The sequence below is a fragment of the Nelusetta ayraudi genome, unplaced genomic scaffold (genome assembly GCF_046127955.1).
Source record: "Nelusetta ayraudi isolate G7.1 ecotype Tasmania unplaced genomic scaffold, CSIRO-AGI_Nayr_v1 ptg000021l, whole genome shotgun sequence".
Classification (NCBI taxonomy): Eukaryota; Metazoa; Chordata; class Actinopteri; order Tetraodontiformes; family Monacanthidae; genus Nelusetta; species Nelusetta ayraudi.
The window spans coordinates 3,438,938-3,459,841 of NW_027466071.1; the positions used below are offsets into that span (position 1 = coordinate 3,438,938).

A 20,904-nucleotide genomic window follows, 5' to 3' on the forward strand; every position below is an offset into this window, starting at 1 on the left:
TCCCTGGATGTGTGAATGCACCAGCTACACCAAAATATTCTTCTTACTCATACACGTAGTTGGCCAGCTTGTTGGTCTGATTTCTTTGGCGAGGTGACAGCAATTCAATCCATTTATGTGTCAATGCATTTACTAAAATTAAGACAAAACAAAGAAAATATCGTTTTGCATTTCAGTAGATGCCCTTCTCCAGGTTCCTTTTTGAGATTTCAAGCATTTCTGAAATACAGAACAATTTACGTGAACAAAAGAAATCGTAAGAACTACAGACTTCAACAGTACTGTACTGCAGAGGGCTTGCAGAGCAGCGATTGAAGATCATATTAGACCGAATGCTCTCAGAAATAGTTTTTAAATAATTAAAAAAAAAAAAAAAGAATCATTTTCATCAATTTTGTCTTCTCTGTTTTTTTCCGTCCTCTTAGTCTCTGTGTTCAGAGGTGCGAGCTCGTCGTCGAGGAGTCTCCTCAGTGCTGAAGCTCTGCCAGAAACTTCTGCAACAAAGCCAGGTGAGTTCCAAGCCTGTGCGGTTTGAGACGGCGGAGGAATCAGAGCGGCTCCACTGCTGGCACTGTTCTTCCGTCATACCAGCACCAGCATCATAACCGTGTCGTAACAATCCTGCCATGACTGCTTTTGCACACATCCCACTTTTTTGCGACAGTCGGGCCCCATGGCAGAGGTGGGCCCAGAGGCGGAGCAGCACTGGGAGGCCCTGCAGCTGTTGTCAATCAACCTGGAGCGGAGGTGGGAGGCGATCGTGATGCAGGCCCTGCAGTGGCAGAACAGGCTGAAGAAGGAGCTGGGAGAGCAGCAGGTTAGAGCGCTCTGACATTTACACTTTACATCCTTCACTCGGCGCCGCAGGCAGTCAGCTGATGCACTGTCACACTCGCCGAGCGTGTCAGACTTTGATTTGATGCTAAGATGCAGCGTGAAAGACAGACGGTGCCGTGATTAAGGCTGCGCTCTGTTAGTTATGGAGCAACCTTTACACCCAGAGACCGTCGTGACTCCTTATATAAGCGCCGTCATTCACAACCAAGTGCAAATTTAGACATGAGGACTCACTTTTTGTCTTTGTCTTTCACGAAAAAAGAAATAAAATAAAAATGCAGAGGTTTCTCTCGCAGGTTGTGGTTGATCTAGGAAGAAAATGCCCACAGGAACCAACTGAACATGAGATCATTTCCTTTAAGTCGTCCTGAAGTGCTGCTTTAATGGTCCAACAAGATTCACTGTGTTGAAACAAGACTGTGTTTCCCTCCTGGTCGTCTGGGAGACACACAATGATCGAGGTTGCAACATTCATCTGGTTCAAGTTTGCTTTCACAGCACATGCTGTCAAACCAACCAAACACCCAAACCTTTCAAATCACCTCGTTCCCCTCCTCACCTGTGGTGGCGCTGCGTCAAAAATCACTGAGGAAGAAGAGAAGAACGGAAAAGAAACCTCGCTTACCTGGTGGTTAATGCAGCTCAGTTTGCTGCACGCGTGTTGGTTGTCGTGTTTAGCCGCACTGGTTTGCATTGTGGTTGGCCTCTAGCTTCTGCTCTCACCTGTAGTGGGTTGAGACCTGCGCTAGCGCTGGTTCTGATGGTGGCAAGTGGTGCAAAATACCTTTTATAAGGCAAAAACCTCAGATGGAACTCTTGGTTTTGCTGTTCCAAGTTGCTTAAAGAGAGATGGAGAGTGATGGCCCATCGTCGTCTGTCTTTCATCAGTTTATTAGTTTTCCTGCTCGATTGCATTGACTCTCTTCCCAGTTTCATTTCTGTTCACCTTTTCATTGGTCCACTACATCCTCTCACTTCACTCTGTTCATTTGCAATAAAAACTTCTTTGTTTTTCAGCGCTTTGTCGATGATCTGCTTTCTCTAACAGTTGTCATCAGACCTTTTGATAAACCAGTCTGGGTGAAACCCAGGTTACCACTGGGAGCCACCGGCCTGTGATGGTCATGACCTCCTTTATTTTTCTGAATGAAAGTTGGCAACACTGGTTTTGTCCGTCAGAGCCGTCGCCTCAGTCGAAGTCTTCAGGCACCTTCTGCGACCATGGCGGCCTGCGGCTCGCGTGATGCGGAGAAATATCATTCACGAGCAGCCGGGGTCGCTCGACCCACAGTGAGTGCAGAGAGAGCTAGAGAGAGAGAGAGAGAGAGAGAGAGAGAGAGAGAGAGAGGGAGGGACCCAGGCGCATTATTCAGCCGTGGCTGGAGAGCCGCACCACAATGGATTCTTTATGGATTCCTAATAGTGATGAATATTGTTCTACAGAGGTGCATTTGAATATGCGGCGAGGCTTTTACGCACACGCGCGCCACACGTGCACAAGCGCTGACATTTATGCAAGCTGTAAAAAGGGCTGTGGCGCTCCAGCTCACGGCGGTGTTTCTGTTTTTTTTTTTTTTTTTTTTTTTTATTGACGGCGACACGTGTGGAGACACTGGGCGTCAGGTGCGTGTGAGAGAACCTCCCTCAACACAGCAGGGCCGCAGCATTGATCCATGGCACTCTGATCGATGGACGGTGATGTATAAGCTCAGAGGGAGCGGGAGGAGGGGGGGGCCAAAGCAGACGTAAACATCACAACATCAGCATGAGAGGCGGCGGCCGGCGTGCTGGGCTCCAGTCTCGACCCGTCACCGGTGACGCAAAGACAATCAACGCTTATAGCACATGGGTCAAACTCTGGCCCGTGGGCCAAATTGGGCCCGCACTGTTTTTAGATGTGGCTACAAATCCATACACTCCTCTAGTTTCTGCTCATATATTCATGAAAGCAAGTTCATTGCTACTAGCAGATATTGTGTGAGCAAAAGTCAGACGTCCGACACATTTTTCCTCACAAAGTAGCTTCATTGAAAATATTCAGACTCGACCCTCCAGTTTTGCTGCATGTACGACTGAAACTGACAAATATAATTTGTCCAAAGTCTTGACACAGACTCACATCCAGAGTTTCTAGTTAAAATGCACAGGGGTTGTTTTTCAATTGCCAAGGGTTGACCTTGTCTTGCTGGCCTGGTCCTGCCTGCTGAGCACTGACTCTGCTTTATATGTAGTCCTCATCAGGCCTCCTCGCACTGCTAATGTACATCATGCCGTTGTTGTCCACCTGGCCTCCACCATCTATGAACCATCGAACCGCCAGGGATTTTACTCCTGGCCGTGTTTCTGTTAGACTCCGTTTCAGAGTTTCTGTGGATTAAACAACTGTCGGGCTTCAGACTCCAACACACAGTGAGCTAGAGAGTGGCTGAAGAGCCAGCCTAAGACTGAAGAAGAAGAAGAAATAGAAGAAGAAGATTTGCATAGCTACAGCAACAATATGATAGAAAAGAGTGGAGATTATATTGATTAAAAGAAACAAGGAAATAGAATAAAATAACTTCAAAACAATTATAGGCTAAATATTTTTTTGCCTAACAGGGTACAAACGGCAATCAAAAACAAGATATTGACATTATAGATGTATGTAAGCGTTAGTTATACTGGTGATCTGTCTGTAGTTTTGGAGCTGTCTTCAGATTACTACAAAAAGACTTTGTGGGAAATCTGAGAGCAAGTTGAACATTTTCACTCCCTGAAAAGAACTGGAGTTTGTGTTGTTTGTTCTTCTTTGTGCATCTAATAAAGCTGCACTGAATCCACTTCAAAGCTAAAGTGCACAAGAAAGGGAGGCGTCGCTGGAAATATGGAGCGCGGTGTATTAATGGTCTTCCAAATCTAATTCTGCTGTATGTGTTTGGTGCTGGAAGTAGCACCAAATACATACAGCAGTCTCTCCCTCAGCCCTGTTATACACGCACACGCACACACACACACACACACACACACGCGCGCGCGCACAGGAAAGAAGGAGAAGACAAATAACAGAGGGCAGACACTTTGACCTCGCTGCCTGGCTGGAGAGTAATTTCACTTCTCCTGGGGATGGGAGAGGAATAAAGAGGGAGGCCGAGGAGCAGGGAGGCATATATCTGGCTGCTTTAGCTTATAAATGAACACTTCTGCTCGGTGATAAAACGATTGTCCTCTCCCAGTCTTCCTGTGTGTGTGTGTGTGTGTGTGTGTGTGTGCGTGTGTGTAAGAGAGTGTGTTTGTGTAAATGAGTGTGCTTGCTGCCCTGCAAGGGGCTGCAGTTTTTTGGGAGTTTTTTTTTTTTTTTTGGTCTCATGTTTGCATTTCCAGTGTAGTTTACATGTTTCGATCTCTTTTTCTCCACTAGTCAGACCTGTCTTTTCCCAGGCAGGCTTTTCCACAGGATACCAGCAAAAAGGGCAAATTCCTTTAAATGATGGCGACGGCAAGTTGTGTTGATGGTTTCGTGAGCATTTTTTTTTTCTTTTCTTTTTTTTTTTTTTTTTAAAAAACAGAGCAAGATCAGAAGCTCCAGTCGAGTCTTTGAACGAAGCCCTGCCTCGTCTCATTACAGACGCGACACTTGTCAAGCTTTCCCAATGGTCATGTTGAGTTGAGACTCTACAGTCATATGTAACATTCAAGGTTCTAAAGTACTCCGAAAGAAATTGCAAATGTCTGTGGCAAATGGCTTGACAAAGTCAGCCCGAAGTAGACAGGAAATTCGACGCGACGTTTGCAACATCAATTACCGACGCTGCGGATGAGCGAGACGCTCGCTGGTCTTCCTGCAATCACCTGGTGCAGCAGTAGCTGCGTTTTTCCGTGACAGTTTTCTGCAAAATAAAAGCAATATTTCTAAAAGTTCAGCTTCAGCTGCTGACGTTTATTTACAGACAAGAGAGTGTCACTGCTTCATTTTCAACCTCATCTTGATGAGAATCTTGATCCGTCTTCAATTTTAGCCCATTTCTTGCGGAACCCAAAACTGGGAGTGTTGATGGGAAGATCTGCATCACTTAGTTCCATTAGAAAAAACTGTACTTTTCTTTTGGAATCCTCAGGAGCTCCAGGTTAGGTTAGTGTTTGGTGGGAGGGCATGGAAATCACAGATTGGATCTTAATGTTGGACCAAGTGGCACACAAGACAGAAGTCGTGGCTTCATCTCTCCATGTTTAATGGCCCTGCTATCAGAAGGCTGTTTTGGTCCTTTATTGAATGTGGATCAGTCTAAACTGAAGCGTTGTGTGTTGGTAAAGATAAGGTTCCACTAAGTGTACCTCCCAGTCTCACATAATCCATGGAAATTATCTTTGAAAACACGTCCCCCCCCTCTTGTAAAATGTGTTTTTGTGGAGAGCTGTGCGCAACATATGGAGGTTTTCATTCACCGTTTGAAATTACATTCAACGCAGCCTGTCAGCTTCCCCACTCTGCATGGAGTGGTGATTTATCTGCGCGCTTCTATTCATTTTTGAATCAGACCGGTGTCGCTGGGCTCCCTCAGTGCTTTGACAACTGGTACAGCAGCAAGCCAGCAACAGCAGAGGCTCCTGCAGGAGCGCAGCCACATGAATAATCACCCGGACGCTGCTAGATAGCTCTGCTCTCCTTGGGCCTTCCAGCAGATGCTATGCTAACAAATGGGAGCAGTCAAACCGGGGCTAATGGGAAAAAGTTTTCCGTTTTCACCCCAAAAAACACCGCGCAGGTCTTTCACAATACACACAAACAGCTGCAGCAAATACCTGCTTGGAGGTTATCAACACAATATTTCTCACAAGAAATTTTAATCACTGACTCAAAGTTTCCCGGAATCTAAATCTAAATTTTTAGTGTTATTTAAATCTCTTTCTTTTTCATCATATGAATTAAAAACGAAATAAAAATCTGCCAATTTCAGTGGGAAATTGTAAATCAAATTTACAAATACACACATACTAGAAATAAATAAACTTAAGCCTCATACATACAAGTACATACATACCTAAGGGCAATGCCCCTGTAGAAACAACTTTTTTGCCCCTTTAAAAAAAAAGAGAGATATATTTACTTGCACTGGAATTCAACTAAAACTGTTTCAAAATAAAAGAAATATGAATGAAATCCAGAACGGACATACAGTGTTTTTGTGGGTCATCAAATCCTGGATTTGATTGGATTAAGCAGATTGATGTTCACCTCCCTTGGCGCTGGATGTGTTTTTGAATGTGTCTGCAATGGCAAAACCCAGTTCATTCATTACCCCCATCTCCCTTATCAGCACAAGGGGAATAAACACAAATCTAATAGAAATTCATTACACAGACCCATATACACACACACACACACACACACAAACACACACACACACGCGCAGACACACACACAGCCAACTAGTTTATTAGATTAATAGGCTATGAATGGCTAATATGAATTACCCCCCTCTCTTGTTAACGAGACGCGGAGCAATTTGTATAATTATGTCTGTGGAAGGGAAGAATTCCTGTGTCTAAGCATATTTTTAGACAGCCGAGCTTTCTGAAAGCTTTTGATTACGTATTTACTTTGGGGTTTTCAGCTCCGTGCTCTTTCTCTCAGAAGTCGTTTTTGAATAATTCATCGCTTTGTTCCAGAGCGGAATAATTTGTGTTGAGATTTATGAGCAATTGCTCCGGGGCGGGCTGATTTTATTCCTTTTTCTTTTTTTTCTTTTTTTAAATGATCACAGGACGTGTTTTGTCAGAGAGGGTTGTCAGTGTGTCTCTTTCAAACGGAGGCCTGAGTCAAGATGTAGCTCAAAGAAAGGACATCAGATTCTCAAGTCATCGTTTTAAAGACTTTGATGCCAAAACAAGATCTGGAAAAAAAGGGGTGAGGGGGGTAAACATTGACAGTGTGTGACAGCACCAAATTATTCAGCGCACTCAAGGTTATCAAGCAAATACTTCTGTCTTTTCAGGGCTAATATGAAAAGACGAAATTTAGGAATGGACGAGCACTTCTTGACATAATTATAGGACTTGCTTCTTTTGTCTAAACAAATCTTACAGGCATGCATTTCAACGCAGGGTCATAACAGTTGTATATGTTATATGTACTCCATTCAGATTTAGTTGTGTTGCACCATATTATCACAGTTATCTCAGAGCACCGCGCTTGATGAGCAGCTCTAGAACCTGCTCTTCTAGCCTATTATTGAATTGACGAAACACTGCCACTGCCAGAAGATTGTGCAGATCATCACAGATGTATGCCTGTGTATGAGTATGTAGGCATTTTTTTTTTTTTTTAAACTACATTCAATTGTTCACCTTTTTCTTGTGTTCTTATCCTCACACAGGTACCTGGCAACTTTCTGGAACCAGGTTTGGTAGATCTCCACCAGATGAGCCCGGTCCCGCACGGTCCAGTTGCACCCCTGGCTGATGACTCCTGGGAATGGGATGAAACTGATATGACAATCACAGAACCAGAACGACCTGAAGTACCAAAACACGACCTTATGCACGGTCTCCCTGAACAGGCACACCTACCTCTGGACAATTTTCCATCTGATGGAATTCACTGTGACTTGAGTCAGGCTGCTGATGAAGATGCTCAGTTTTCCGAGATGATATCCAGTAGAAGTAGTGAACCAACATCAGGGCTTCACCCCAATGAGACGTCCCAATATCTGGTTCCTAACAACAATAACGTCTACCAAGTGTTTAGCCTCCATAGTGTTGAGTTGTATAGACAACCAGAGTATTGTCACACTGGGTCCTCATCTGGAAGATCAGGAAAACAGAAACAGCACATTCTGCTGAAAAGCATGAGCAAAGACTCGTCATTTTCCTCCATGGAATCGCTCCCGGATGTCCTCGGTCTGACGTCCGAAAGCTGCGGAGACGATCGAGGAATCGAAAACCAAAATCCAAAGAGTGTGGGCAGCAAAAATTGTGTCCAGTCAGTGAGCAGTCGACGGTCCGAGAGTGAGAGCGGAATTGTAAGTGATACCGGAGATACAGATACAACCACAACTAACTCTGGAATCCAAGGAGAGGAAGAAGATCTGGGAGGAGAAGAAGAAGGCGATGGGCAGAGGAAGGATGTCAGTCTTTTCATGCTGGGCAATGACAGAATTGCCAGTTACCACCAAAGAAGAGTAAAGGCTAAGGATAATACAAAGGAAAAGGGCCGAAGAAGGGATATTAGTAGAAGAAGCAGGGATGACGACAAAAGAAGGAAGCACCGGAAGTCAGGAGGAGAAACAGTTGAGATTCTAATCAATGGACATGGGATGGTGACCGTGACTGACTCAGATTCTGACCTGGACATGAAAGTCATGTATGCTGACATGGACACTGACAAAGATAAGCAGTTGAATGGTTTGGAGACACCCCATGATCTGTGCAGGCAGGTGCCAAGTCCAGTTATTTCACAAGCTTCCTCACTCGAGTCCATTCTGGCTCTCGGAGTGGAATTGTTTCCCTCCAAAGACCTGCTGCACCGGAGCTCCTCCCTAGAGAGCTGCCTGCTCCCAGCATGTCGCAGCACCGATGTCGACACTGGAGGCAGTCTGGCCAGCCTGGGAGACCAGGAGTTGTGCAGGACCATCGAGGAAGGTGAAGCGGGGAAACACATGAGTTTTCCAGGGGAACCTTCTTCCGGTGAGCTCAGCCGAAGAACCCTCGATCTCCTGAAGCGCCTGGAAAACATCCAGAGTCCTTTGGCCACAAAGATGACTCGCAGTGTTTCTGACATGACTCTCAGGAGCAGTTCCCCCCAGCAGATTCGACTGCCGCCCTCTGCCTCCCTTGTTGGCTCCCAACTTTTGGGTATTGCCGGCTTCTCGCGGAAAGGACCGCCATCCCTGATCAACGAGAGCTCGGCAACAGCGTCCCTAACAGAGCTCAGCAGCACAGAGGACTCCTCTCTGGGCTCTGAAGACTTTGCAATGCTCAGAAACCAACGCCACCTCTTCCAAGATCCGTCAGCGGCGGACAACACCAACTCCCGCTGCCACAGGAAACAATGCAATGGAAATGGCCAGAGGGGGGCCGACGACGCCGATGGCCCCAGCTTGAGTCTGCTGGTCAATGTCTCCTGCACCGACGAAGACGAGGACGACAGTGACCTCCTGTCTTCCTCGACGCTCACGCTGACGGAGGAGGAGCTTGGCGTCCGGGAAGGAGAGGACGAGGAGCAGGCAGGGTTGAGCGGCGCTTCGTCCGGAAACGAGGACGACGAGGACGCCGACGGAGAGGAGATGGGAGGGCCTTACATCCTGGGACTAGATTACATGAAGAGGGAGCTGCAGACTTGGATTCGATCTCCGCGGACGTCGTCCTCCTCTGTAAAAACTGAGGCCGCCCTCCTGGATGAGCTGCAGTGTGGAACCAACCTTTTGTCCACCTTCACGTCCTCTTCCCAGAGCAACGAGCAGTGCGGCTTTCTTTGCCGCACCCCTACAAAACCCACGGAGGCCGGCACCGGTAGTAGCCGCAGCACTAAAACGCAAAGAGAGGAGGAGAACCGGAGGAACGCGACTAGAAGCTACATTTGCCAGTTCGTGGACGACGTGGAAAATGGGAATGTGGACCAGAGCTGTTTGAAGGGCAAAGACGAGGACGACGAACTCCTCCGGGAAGAGTCGAGCGTGTTCACCAAGAAAGGAGAGTCGCTGAGGGACTACCTGTTCACCAAAGCTCCAGAGTCCATTCCGGGCGTTGGCGGCTTGACAGCAAACAGGGATTCCACCGCAACAGCGAGCGATCTCACCTCGTCGCCGTCGTGCGAACTCCTCTCTTTTCCGACCAATCAAACGTCCTCCTTAGCGGAGCAGCTGAAGGGGGAGTTGCCCTGCCACAGCCCGGCCCTGCCCTCGCCCGGCCCCTCGCCCGTCGACCACTGCAGGTCCCACGGCGCTCTGCACGGCGGCCGACCATCTGCCGGTGGAGGGCGCAAGGCCATCACCATCCAGGAGAAGTTCAAGTTCTCGTCTTTTGTGACGGAGGAGGCAAAGCGGGAGGTGATCGACCGGGAGTCGTCCATGCCCCCCAAGAGGAGGCACAGCCACTCCTCCTGCTGCGGACACCTCCCCTCCCCCGCACCCCTCCATCCGCGGAGCGTGGACGAGGGCAAGAAGGAGAACGTGCACAACTTTGTCATGGAGATCATTGACATGACGTCCACGGCGCTGAAGAACAAGGAGAACAAGCCTGACGAATCGAACCTGAACCACGGATCCGTCCCCGACCAGGGTCCCGCACCTGCCGCACAGATCAGAGACAAGGTACAGAATGCATGTCACATCTGAGAGGGAGAGAGAGAGAGAGAGAGAGAGAGAGAGAGAGAGAGAGAGAGAGACGCACGCCAAGTGCACTGCCCGACTGTTTGACCTCATATTTTCGGGAACATTTCAGGGACAAGTAAATCCAAAAGTCGCAAAAGTAATTCCAGTTAATTTGCCCACTGAAGTGGAGTAATTTAATAAATCGCATCACAGATCATAGCTTTCATGATGTAATGTAGGGTTGTTTTTTTTTTTTTCGCTCTCAGGGATCTTTTGAAAGTGGATTAATTAAAGCGCTAATCAGTCTTCAATTTTATTTCACAGAAGAAGAAAGTAGAATTCCTGGTCGAAAATGTAAAAATACAAACATTTGAATGTGCTTAGTAAAGGCAAGAGTGGGCTGTGATTGGTTTCCTGAAGTTTTAGTGTGTGTGTGTGTGTGTGTGTGTGTGTGTGTGTGTGTGTGTGTGTGTGTGTGTGTGTGTGTGTGTGTGTGCACTACCAGTCAAAAGTTTCGACACATCTGTGTCTTCTTGATCTTGACTACTTTCTACACTGTAGATGCACTGAAGACATCAAATATATGACCATATATGTTATGTTCTATATATGTTTTGTGATGGGTGGCTATTCTAGATCATCTCAAATAGAAAACTTGTTGGAGTTATCTCACACGTTTATGTTTAATAGTTTGGATGCCTTGAGAGACAATCTGCAATGTCAGTGGTCATGACAATGAGGGAAAAACCATCAAATCAGAAGTATGAGTCCAAACTATTTGACTGGTAGTGTGTGTTTATATGTACAGGGTTTTGTTCTCTTGAAATTCTAGAAGTTTTTTTTACTACCTTCCACTGATTAAACAGGACTTGATTAAAATTCACATTTGGAATGAAAGTAATGGACCTCAGAGTTCTTGTCTTTGTGTTTCCACAATGAGGCTAATCAGGTCAGGTCCACGCTAATTACAAGCAATTGCAAGCACATAATTGTGTCTCAGTGGACAGAGCAATTTGAAATCAGAAACAAGCAAACAAGTTAAAAAAAAATATAATAATAATAATAATAATAGTGATTAAAAACACTCAAGCAACTTCCTCCTGCAGGTCCTGGAACACTCCCACCGGCCTCTCCACCTTCGGAAGGGCGACTTCTACTCCTACCTGTCCCTCTCCTCCCACGACAGCGACTGCGGCGAGGTCAGCCAGTGCTCCGAGGACAAGAGCGCCACCCCGCTGCCCTACAGCATCCCCGCCTCCGTCACGCCCCCGCCGGCGCCCCCTAGCCTGAGCCCGGAGCTGTTCACCAGCACCAGGCTGAAGATCCCAACGGCTTCCCGACCCTCGGATCCTCGTCTCCGCTCTCTGGACCTCGGGTCGGCCGGAGCCGGACCTTCTCCCTCTCCCTCTCCGTCTCCGCCGGCCAGCCCGGACATCCGGGACGAGGAGACCCTGTTCTCGGCCTGCACGGAGGAGGTCTACCTGGGCCCGCCCCTGTGCTACAGCGTGGCCCCCGCCCGGAGGCCCAGGTGCCTCTCGCTGAGGGAGGAGGTGGAGTACTTCTCCTCCCTGGACCCCGGCTACGAGCTCAACACCGTCACCTTCCCGCCTGCCGCCACCAGACTCCAGGTCAATCCTCTCCAGGAGGTTCCTCCTCAACCTCAATCAGCCCTGGATGGAAACCACCTGTATTTTCAAAGATCTGTTCCCATGGAGGAGGAGCAGCCTTTGCTACCTGAGCCTCGCTACAGCTCGTTTTCCACCTGGGGACCCTCAGACGCCGACATGAGTGACAGCCCTTCCCCTCTTCCTCTTCCTCCCCCTCCTCCTCCTCTTCGCACGTCCTCGGGCGACGAGGAAGAGCAGCGAGGTGAGGAGCCGCGCCTCCTCTGCGACGTGGCTGCAGGAGGAGACGGCCGGGCCGGGCGTCGGCAGGAGAGGAGTGGTAATGAGGGGCCTCCTTATCTTAATCCCCGGGCGCGTGTCGCCCCGACAGACTCCTCGGCGGCCCGCCGTCGGCCCGATACCGCGGCGCTCCGATCCAATACGGCCGCCGTAATGACCGAGATAAGTGTCTGCGGCGCCGCTACAAATCCCTCAAAAGAGGCTGCCGCCGCCGCCGCCACGCGTATTAATCCCAAAATTAACTGCTCCGCGATGAGCGAGGCTGATAGGCGGGCCGGGGAGGAGGAGCGGCGGAGAGGAGGAGGAGGAGGAGGAGGAGCGGCGGTCGGGAGGAGAGGGCGGAGCGGCCCGCAGCGAGGAGCGACGGCGGCTGCCAGCGCTTCTGAGACGCAGGTCAGTGTCCCGGAGTGACGGGAAGTCCGGCTCTCTTGGCTAACCAAGCAGCTTGATGTTGTTGCTGATATTATTTTATGACCAAATGGTGATAAAAGTGCTCAAATGAATGACTAATGTTCATGATATTGACAATATAGAATGTATGTATGAAATGTGTATTATTTATACACTCGATATGAAACACAGCGCTGTGAAAAATAAATCTGAAATACCAATGCAAACACCCCCCCCCCCAAACTCCCCCAACCCACCAACCAATACAGCTGTGTGAAAGAACATCAATGAAGCATCACAACAAGATTAAAGATAATAATTAAAATTTGCAAAACAAATAGAAAGCAGCATTCAACTAAAAACAAAAAAAAAATCAGTTCATATACATATATATATATATATATATATTTGTGTATCTATATATGTATATATGTATATATCTGGTGCCTCTTGTTTCTTCCTCTTCCTTTTTTCCCAACACTCACCCGGCCCCTCCCGCTCCTCTCCTCCTGCCTCTCCTCTTTACTTTTTTTTTTTATTAAATGCTTTTCACCCCCCCACCCTCCTCCTCCTCCTCTTCCTCCTCTTCCTCCCAACCCTCAGGTGTTAATGGAAGGGGGGGGATTTGCAGACTTCTCACTTTTCAGCTAAAAGGTTAAGGTCCACAGAACAAGATCAGCATAATTACTATCAGTCAGATTTCATTAGGATTCATCAGCTAAGAGCTTCCCACATCCCGCAGTGATTGTTCAATTCATTCCGCCGCTGAATTAGCGTGTTTGTGTTCTTTTTTAACTTTTCTATTTCCTCATGCAAATTACCTTGCCAATCCCACCCCACCCCACTGCCCCTCCCCCCCTCCCACCGCCACCTCTGCAACCTTGCCAGTCTGCCTATCAACTCTGTAAACGGCGTCGAGGCTCAGCTGCCAGTGGACGCTGGTGTGAGCTGTGTGTCCAGACCGCAGACTGGAGGAAGCAGAATTTCACTGTCAAACTGAAAAGGCGGGAAACCTAAATTTCAGGATTTTTTTGCGCTTTCACATTGTTATTATTTGTTTTTGAACCAGTTTATCATTTCATATTTCGTCATTTAGTCTGGTTGACTCGCTGGTGATGTCAGGAACCAGGGGCGGAGCTCCAGCAGCATCTCTGTCCTGCTCCAGCCTCCTCATCAACTGGCTGCACCAGAGTTTACAAAAGCCATTAGTTGTGAACCAATTACAAGAACGGGGAGGGAATTGTTTTCAGCCTCCCTCACGCTCGTCCTTTCCATTTGCAACTTTTCATCAATTTTAGCCCAAATGCAAAAAAAAAAAAAAAAAAAAAAAAAAACGAGAGAGAGAGAGAGAGACGATTGGAAAACAAACAACATTTCGGCTCGGTGAGACGTGCGGCTCCGTCTTTCAACTTTCGTCGTCTCCGTCTTCTCTTTGTGCGCAAAGAGAGAGAAAACAAAGTGAACATCAGCTCCTCTCAAAGGTGTAATCTGCTGTCAGCGGGCGATTCAACACTTTCTCTGCAATGATATCTCGTTTTTCTTTCCTTCCTCCTCTCTTTTGTCCCACCTGCTTTGCCTCTCAGGTGAGAACCCAGTCCACCGTCAGCCGAGCCAAAACGAAAGCTGCTGGGCGGAGCCAAGAGTCAGCGAGGGCAGCCGCCAGCAGGGCGGCGCCACTCAGAGTGAGTTGGAGCTCGAAAACACAAATGAAACGTTCTAATTGTATTTGGAACATATATATATATATATATATTACCTACAAGTATTTCTGCTTACTTTTACAACATTGCCTATGAAATGTATAAACAGCTCACGGGCAGAGAGGCTTGCTTTCAGCACGGAGGGAAAAGATGATTACTCTCTAACTAACATGTGACAAACACACAAAGAGAAGTTTTCTGCCTCTTATCAGGCAGTAACAACCCCTCCTGGCTCCATCTGTCAGCATCAGTGTCGGCCTGCAGTGCCACTAAATGGTACCAGCCGAAGCGGCCGCCGCATCCAAAATAAAGAGAATCAAAGAAAAGTGGAATATTTTAAACAGGCTGGTGTTCTCTCTTATTCGATGGTCGTGGATGAAAGCACGCAGACAACAGTGGCTCTTGTTCGGGGCAGCTGGTCACCTCGCGCCCTGCGACGTCGAAATAATAAGAAAATAATAGAAAGAGGAGACGGAGCCGCATCAGATTTCCCAAAGCAGACGGGGGAAAAAAAGAAAAGAAACGGAATAAAAAGTTCTTATAATTAGTTTCAAATGAAGTAAACCTGGGAAAGAAAGGATGTTGCCATGCAGCGCTGGTCTGAGGGCGTCGTGCTCGCGGCCGCTGCGGAGTCGCCTCCTCATCGTGTTTTCTATTTTTAAACTCAAATCAAAACCACGAAGCTGCACGACATTAACAAAGGCCCTGGGTGACACCGGCTGTGTGTGTGTATGTGGCAGCCCTATGGCTGCCTCCAGGGCTCAGCAAAACCTACTGCCCCTGCCTCCACACACACACACACATACACACACACACACACACACACACACACACACACACACACCCCTGAGGGCAGGGCATGAGGGTCCAGGTAGAAGCACTGACAGCCCAACAGCTGCAGGTTAGACAGACGTTGTTGCACGCACATGCACACACACACACACACACACACACACACACACACACACACACACACACACACACAGAGGAGAAAGTGGAACACGCTCCCACCAGCGCAAACATGCACCAAAGTGCAAAGCGAAGCTCAGCGCAAAAACAAACACGTGTAGGTCCACCACAAAGGACACGCACACACACACACACACACACACACACACACACACACACACACACACACGTCATATCACTGATGCCCACCCCCCTAGCGTGCCCCAGTACAGCCCACCTGTTCACAACACATGCACTCACACTCACACACACACACACACACACACACACACACACACACACACACACACAGAGGTGCAATTAAAACAATCCTGAATGCGGCACGTGATGCGTTCTGTGACCCAGACAGCACAGCGTCTGCTGTGTGTGTGTGTGTGTGTGTGTGTGTGTGTGTGTGTGTGCGTGTGTGTGTGTGTGTGTGTGTGTGTGTGTGTGTGTGTGTGACTCACTCAGGTTGCATCACTCACTCACGCTCAAAAAGGTTTTACAAAAATGGAAAATGACTGAACGTCTCACTCACACCAGAGTGAAGGTGAAGCTGCATGGACACGAGGTCAAAGGTCACTGGATCAGGGACCGAGTCCGGACAAAATTACCATGGAAAATGTCAGAATAAGGAATAAGGGAATACATAAAGTAAAGGGAATAGAATAAAGGAATGAAATGATAAGAATATTTTAGATATTTTTCACACAAGTGAATATAAAAAGGAGAGATGTGTTTTTTTTCTTTCTTTAATTTAATTGCAATTCAACAAACAGTTTTCATGGGATAGTAGCTGTATTACATTAGTCACCGTGAATGTGACTTATTTCCAATATACAATATGCAACAGATATAAAACGACCTGTGTGTGTGTGTGTGTGTGTTTGTCATCCAGAAGCTGCCAGTGCTGGGAGCAGGAGCCTCCTCCAGGATCCAGCTGTGACGGAGCTCCATCCATCTCCTGCCACGCTGCCCACTGCTGCCTGCCTGTCCTTGGCTTGGACTCAGCGGCTGCACCTCACACACACACACACACACACACACACACACACACACACACACACACACACCCGGAGGAGTGGGATCTCCCACGATGCACCGAAACGGCGGCGGAGATGCCTCCAGACTGAGAACCCATCCGACATCTTCAGGGTCACGTCACAATTTCCACACTTGGAGCGAATCTCATTTCAGGTTGAAGTTGAGTGGGAGCTCCTGTTTTCAGGTTCCGGTTGGTTCTAGTCTTTGCTGACCTGCGTTCATTGAAGGGACTCAAGGGAAGGCCAAGCAATTTGATTATTATATAATTATCTTTATTATTATCTTCTTTTTCTTTCTTGCTCTTTTTCTTTCTTTTTTTTTTTTCTTTTTCTTTTTTTTTTTTACTGTGAATCGTCCCAAATGATTTTTGAAGGAAAAAAAAAGATATTTAAAATTTCTATTATGCTGAAAACGTGACACCCGCTTGTCTACATGGCACCAAAATGCTCTAAATGATGTAGGTTGCAGTTAAGAACGAGCAAAGGGAGCATTTCAAGAGCTCAGCAGTACATTTCACAGGTGTACCCAGTGAAAGAGGCTCAGACTCTGGCCCTGCGTCACCTGGAGAACCCAACTGTCAACTGTCAACTTGCACATTTGTAGCATCAGCGTCAAACTGCTGCCTGCTTGGTTTTCCCAGGACTCTCTGATTCTTCTTGTCTGTTTTGCAGTGAGAGACATTGACAGCATATTGTGCATGTAACCCATGGGCTCTGGTGACACGGGCGTGTTCTCATCCACACGCACACACACACACACACACACACACACACACACACACTGATTGAGCTGCAGTGTTTGCAGCAGCGGCAGCATGACACGCAGTCTCTCCAGGATGCCACTCCTGACAGCCAGGACACTTGGAACCGAGCTTTTCAACCACTGCGCCGCGGCCCCACTAGTGCGCCGTGAGATAACGTCATCCGATGTGATCCGATTTGACTTAATTGGTCTAAAAAATAAGAATAACATTCCATTGAGGAGTGACTGCGCTATAACGGGAACGTGGGCCTGTTTTCCTCCCAGGATGTCAGCGTAGTGATTCCACACTGAGTGAGTATCCATAAATAATGAGACTTTATTGCCATTATTGGGCTATAAAGTCTCATTTTATAATATTTTCGGTTGGTTGGTGTGACGTGGGATTTCCCCCCCCCCGATAAAAACTCAACGTGCCGTGGCCCTACGAAGGTTGAGAAACACTGACTTGGACTGAACACTGACTCAGCGGATGCAGTCGTGGTGACGTCTCGTCACCGACGACTGCCAGACTGAAATCTGACCATCAGCTGAGAACGAATGTTCCTCCGCGACGCTCGCAAGCCAAGTTCCAGGAGGTCTTGGCCACTTTCCAGAGGTGTTCGCTTCTCCCAGCACTGATTTGGAGACGGACCGACATTTCCGCACGACGGAGCACCAAGAGACAGAAAGAAGAGCGGGGGGGGGGGAGTTAAACAGATTCAAGACTCTGTATGCGGTCGTCTGCCGTGACTGGATGGCTTTCAGAAGTTGACAGGAAAGTAGGAAAAGAGAAAGAGGAGGAGGGAAGGATGAGAGAGGAGAGGAGAGACACGGGGAGCGGCTGGGGAAAGGGATGAAGAAGAAAGTGATGGTGGAGGTGGGTCGGCGGAGGGTGAATTGAGGAGCCTATCTGCAGTAGTTGACTCTATAGAAGAAGCCACGGGATGAATTGACAGACAGAGTTGCTGGCTGACGTCTCAGAACGAGCAGAAACAGCAACGCTTCGAGACGCTCGTACTTTCAACGTTTATTCTTAGCACAGTTGGGGGGGGCGGGGGGGGGGGGGGTAAATTGTAAAAATGTATTTTACTGCGCGAGCAGCCGTCGTGCTGCCGCGCTGATTGCTTCAATCGCAGCGTTTGTGTCCAGCGCAGGAGTTGAATTTCAACTTCCCGGGTCGACGAGGAGCGGACGCAGGTGTCGGTCCAGCCCCTCGGCAGACCGACTCACGCTGATCCTCGACAACATTGACAGAATGTATCTTCACAGAGGATGGAGACTCTCAGTGGACACGGACACACACACACACACACACACACACACACACACACACATGCAGGAAACCAACAGTCACGATGTGAAACCAAATGTCCGGGTGTCCCCTAAACAATGCAAACAAGATGATGTTCTATCTATGCAACACGCTGCGAGTTGTTGTGTAGGCGCTGAGGTTTGTTGACCGTCATCAACTCTGCCGTGTGTATGTGCACCACTACTCTACCGTGTATTATTATCCCTCTTTTTTTTTTATTATTTTATTTTAATGATTATTCTTTTGTAGACACTGAAGCATTAGCGCAACACTGGTGTGCTGGGTTGCTGTTGGAACAGGCGCTCGATGGGACAGGAGGGTTTGGAGATCTTTCAAATATAATTGTGTGCCTTGCTCTATTGTTATTACTACCTTTTCTTCTTTCTTAACGACAAATCTGCAGCTTTCCCGGGCGATGTGGGCGATAAAGTCACGCGACAAGGAAAAAGAAAAAAAGTCAATGAGAATCTCCTGCGAGGTTCAAGCTGAGCTTGTGTATATATATGCGAGTGCAGAGGAGGGAATGCTTGTTTGTGTTTATTTAACTCTGTATGTGACCTGTGATGTGATATAACTTTATTAAGAACATTGGCCATCAAGAGCTTGACTGCATGGTTCCTGTGAACTACTATGTAAAACCAACTGTTGACAAATAAACCGAATTTATTGGGGGAAAAAAAAAACTGTCTTGTGCTTCTTTAGCTGTGCTTAATATTAATCAAGTTCATTTTTTTTTATTTTTTTTTTTATAGATTTTTGTATCGTACTTGATACATTCTGTGTTTTTGGCAAGTTTTTCTTCCCAGCAATTTAAATTTGATATACTACATCATTAAATACATTTAATGGCATTTCAGTCACCAAGAAGATTTGATATAACATTTCAACACATCTCAACAGTAATACGCATGCATGCACGCACACACACACACAAAGAATTGGACGCTAATAAAGGTATATCTTATTAGTACTAGTATATTCTTATTGTACTCCTATCCTTGTTGATCACAAGCGTAATAAAGTCGATATGTGCAGAAATGACATGGCTCTTTGTTTTGGTCGGATCGGGAGATTCACATCCATGAATTACTCGGAGAAGACGACTGCATTTCGCTCATTTGCTGTCATTAAAAGTGTTGCCTGCGCTCGCGGCCGCGTGGCTTTCAAACGGCTACAAATGGGCAGCATGTAAACACCACGGGACCAACTCATCATAAAGTAATTACGGACTAAACGGACTTTATCTCTATTTCTTCTGAGCGTCGTTTCTGAAGAGCTGGACTGATTCTGTTGGGGCGTGGACAAGGCAAAAAAAAGAAAATATTCAAATAAAAGCTGGCATTTGGAAACTTTGCCTAAATAATGGGATGGTGTCAGGCCCTCAATCACCGGCAACGCATGATTAGCATATTTTTGATCTCGCAAAGATTCATTTCTTGGCCTTAGGCAGACCTGTGTTTTCTATCATCAGTCTCAGTTTAACAGGAACCACAGAGAGCTGAAAAGCCTGATTGGTCGTGATGATAAACAAACACTTGGGAGGGGTGTGGGGGGGCTATTAAACCTTAAATACTGTTGGCTTTATCTGGGCGAGGTCAGCGGTGTAACGCCACAAAAAGCTGCTGATGGCACTGAGAGGAGGGAGGGAGGGACGAGGAGGAGGAGGAGGAGGAAGAGGAGGAGGGCAGCAGAATCAGCCCCGGTGCGGTTTTGGCCTCTGCTGAATGCAAAGACGTGTGTGCAGCGCAAACACACTGCGAATCAATTTGTCCCTGATTGCGGACGCTGTCCTTGATGACATCATTTAGGGAGAGAGTGCGACTGAGCCAGAACTGCAGCTCCAGAGCAGCTAGCGGGGCTCATCCTCCGCTGACGTAACCCAGAGTTGTCGCGCGGGTTAAAAGGGTCTTAAGGGTATTAGCCATTTAAATGCAGCTGACACCCATTTGACTTCAAACTTCACTGCAGATTCACTTTTAAAAGCACGTCTGTCCGTCGCTGGATAAATAAAGTCCTTCTGATGCTTCAGGCCGCCGTCATTGTTGGATTACCGATGTGTTGGGGTCATCGTTTACGTGATGTCATTTTCGGAGCTGTAACGTTATCGCGTGTTGCTGTTGTTATTTGCCACCACTTGTTGTTTGTCTGTTTTCAATAAAGTCAATGCACGTTGGAGGCCGCGGAAGAGCGTATTTTATTTTGAAATGTCTATTTTGAAAATTAAACCATGACACTGGTTTAGCATGGGCGCCGAATGGAAGCGGTCTCCTCTTCGCCGTGCTTCCGCGTTCTTCTTCTTCTTCTTCTTCTTCTTCTTCTTCGGTGGCAGCGATCCAGGAAGCGGAAGCTCATTTAGGGCGTGGGAGGGGCTAATTTGAATGCGTTTGTCTTGGACCATGCAGCCGCCCGCCCCAAGAAAGTTTGCTGGTTGATTCTGCCAAATGAACTTTATATGTGCTGTCATTCATCAAGTGCTCCACACTCCAGTCGAGGGGGTGGTGCTCGTGCACCTAACAAGGAATAGGTTTATCAATCCAGTGGACTGGGGCGTTTGATTCCCACTGAGTTCGTTGCTACAGGATGGTGTTTAAAGAAGTTTAGAATTGTAGTTTCAACTTCAGTTGTCTTTACGTGTGTGGTAGTGCTGTAGATGTGCGCTGTCAGGGAAGATATTGGCATTGTTTCTACCTGGAGGCTTGAATCATTGGGTCTGCTGGAGGTGGATGAACTTAGCAGGT

At 47.4% G+C, this 20,904-nt stretch overlaps 1 protein-coding gene across 1 annotated transcript in view; it reads left to right on the plus strand.

The window, feature by feature from the left end:
• akap6 (A kinase (PRKA) anchor protein 6) overlaps positions 1–20,904 on the plus strand; it is a 166,100-nt gene that overhangs the window by 135,557 nt on the left and 9,639 nt on the right. The window contains exons 19-22 of the mRNA XM_076027444.1: positions 426–509; positions 665–817; positions 7,191–10,124; positions 11,231–12,068. Coding sequence (XP_075883559.1) covers positions 426–509; positions 665–817; positions 7,191–10,124; positions 11,231–12,068 — 4,009 coding nt within the window. The remainder of the gene's footprint in view (positions 1–425; positions 510–664; positions 818–7,190; positions 10,125–11,230; positions 12,069–20,904) is intronic.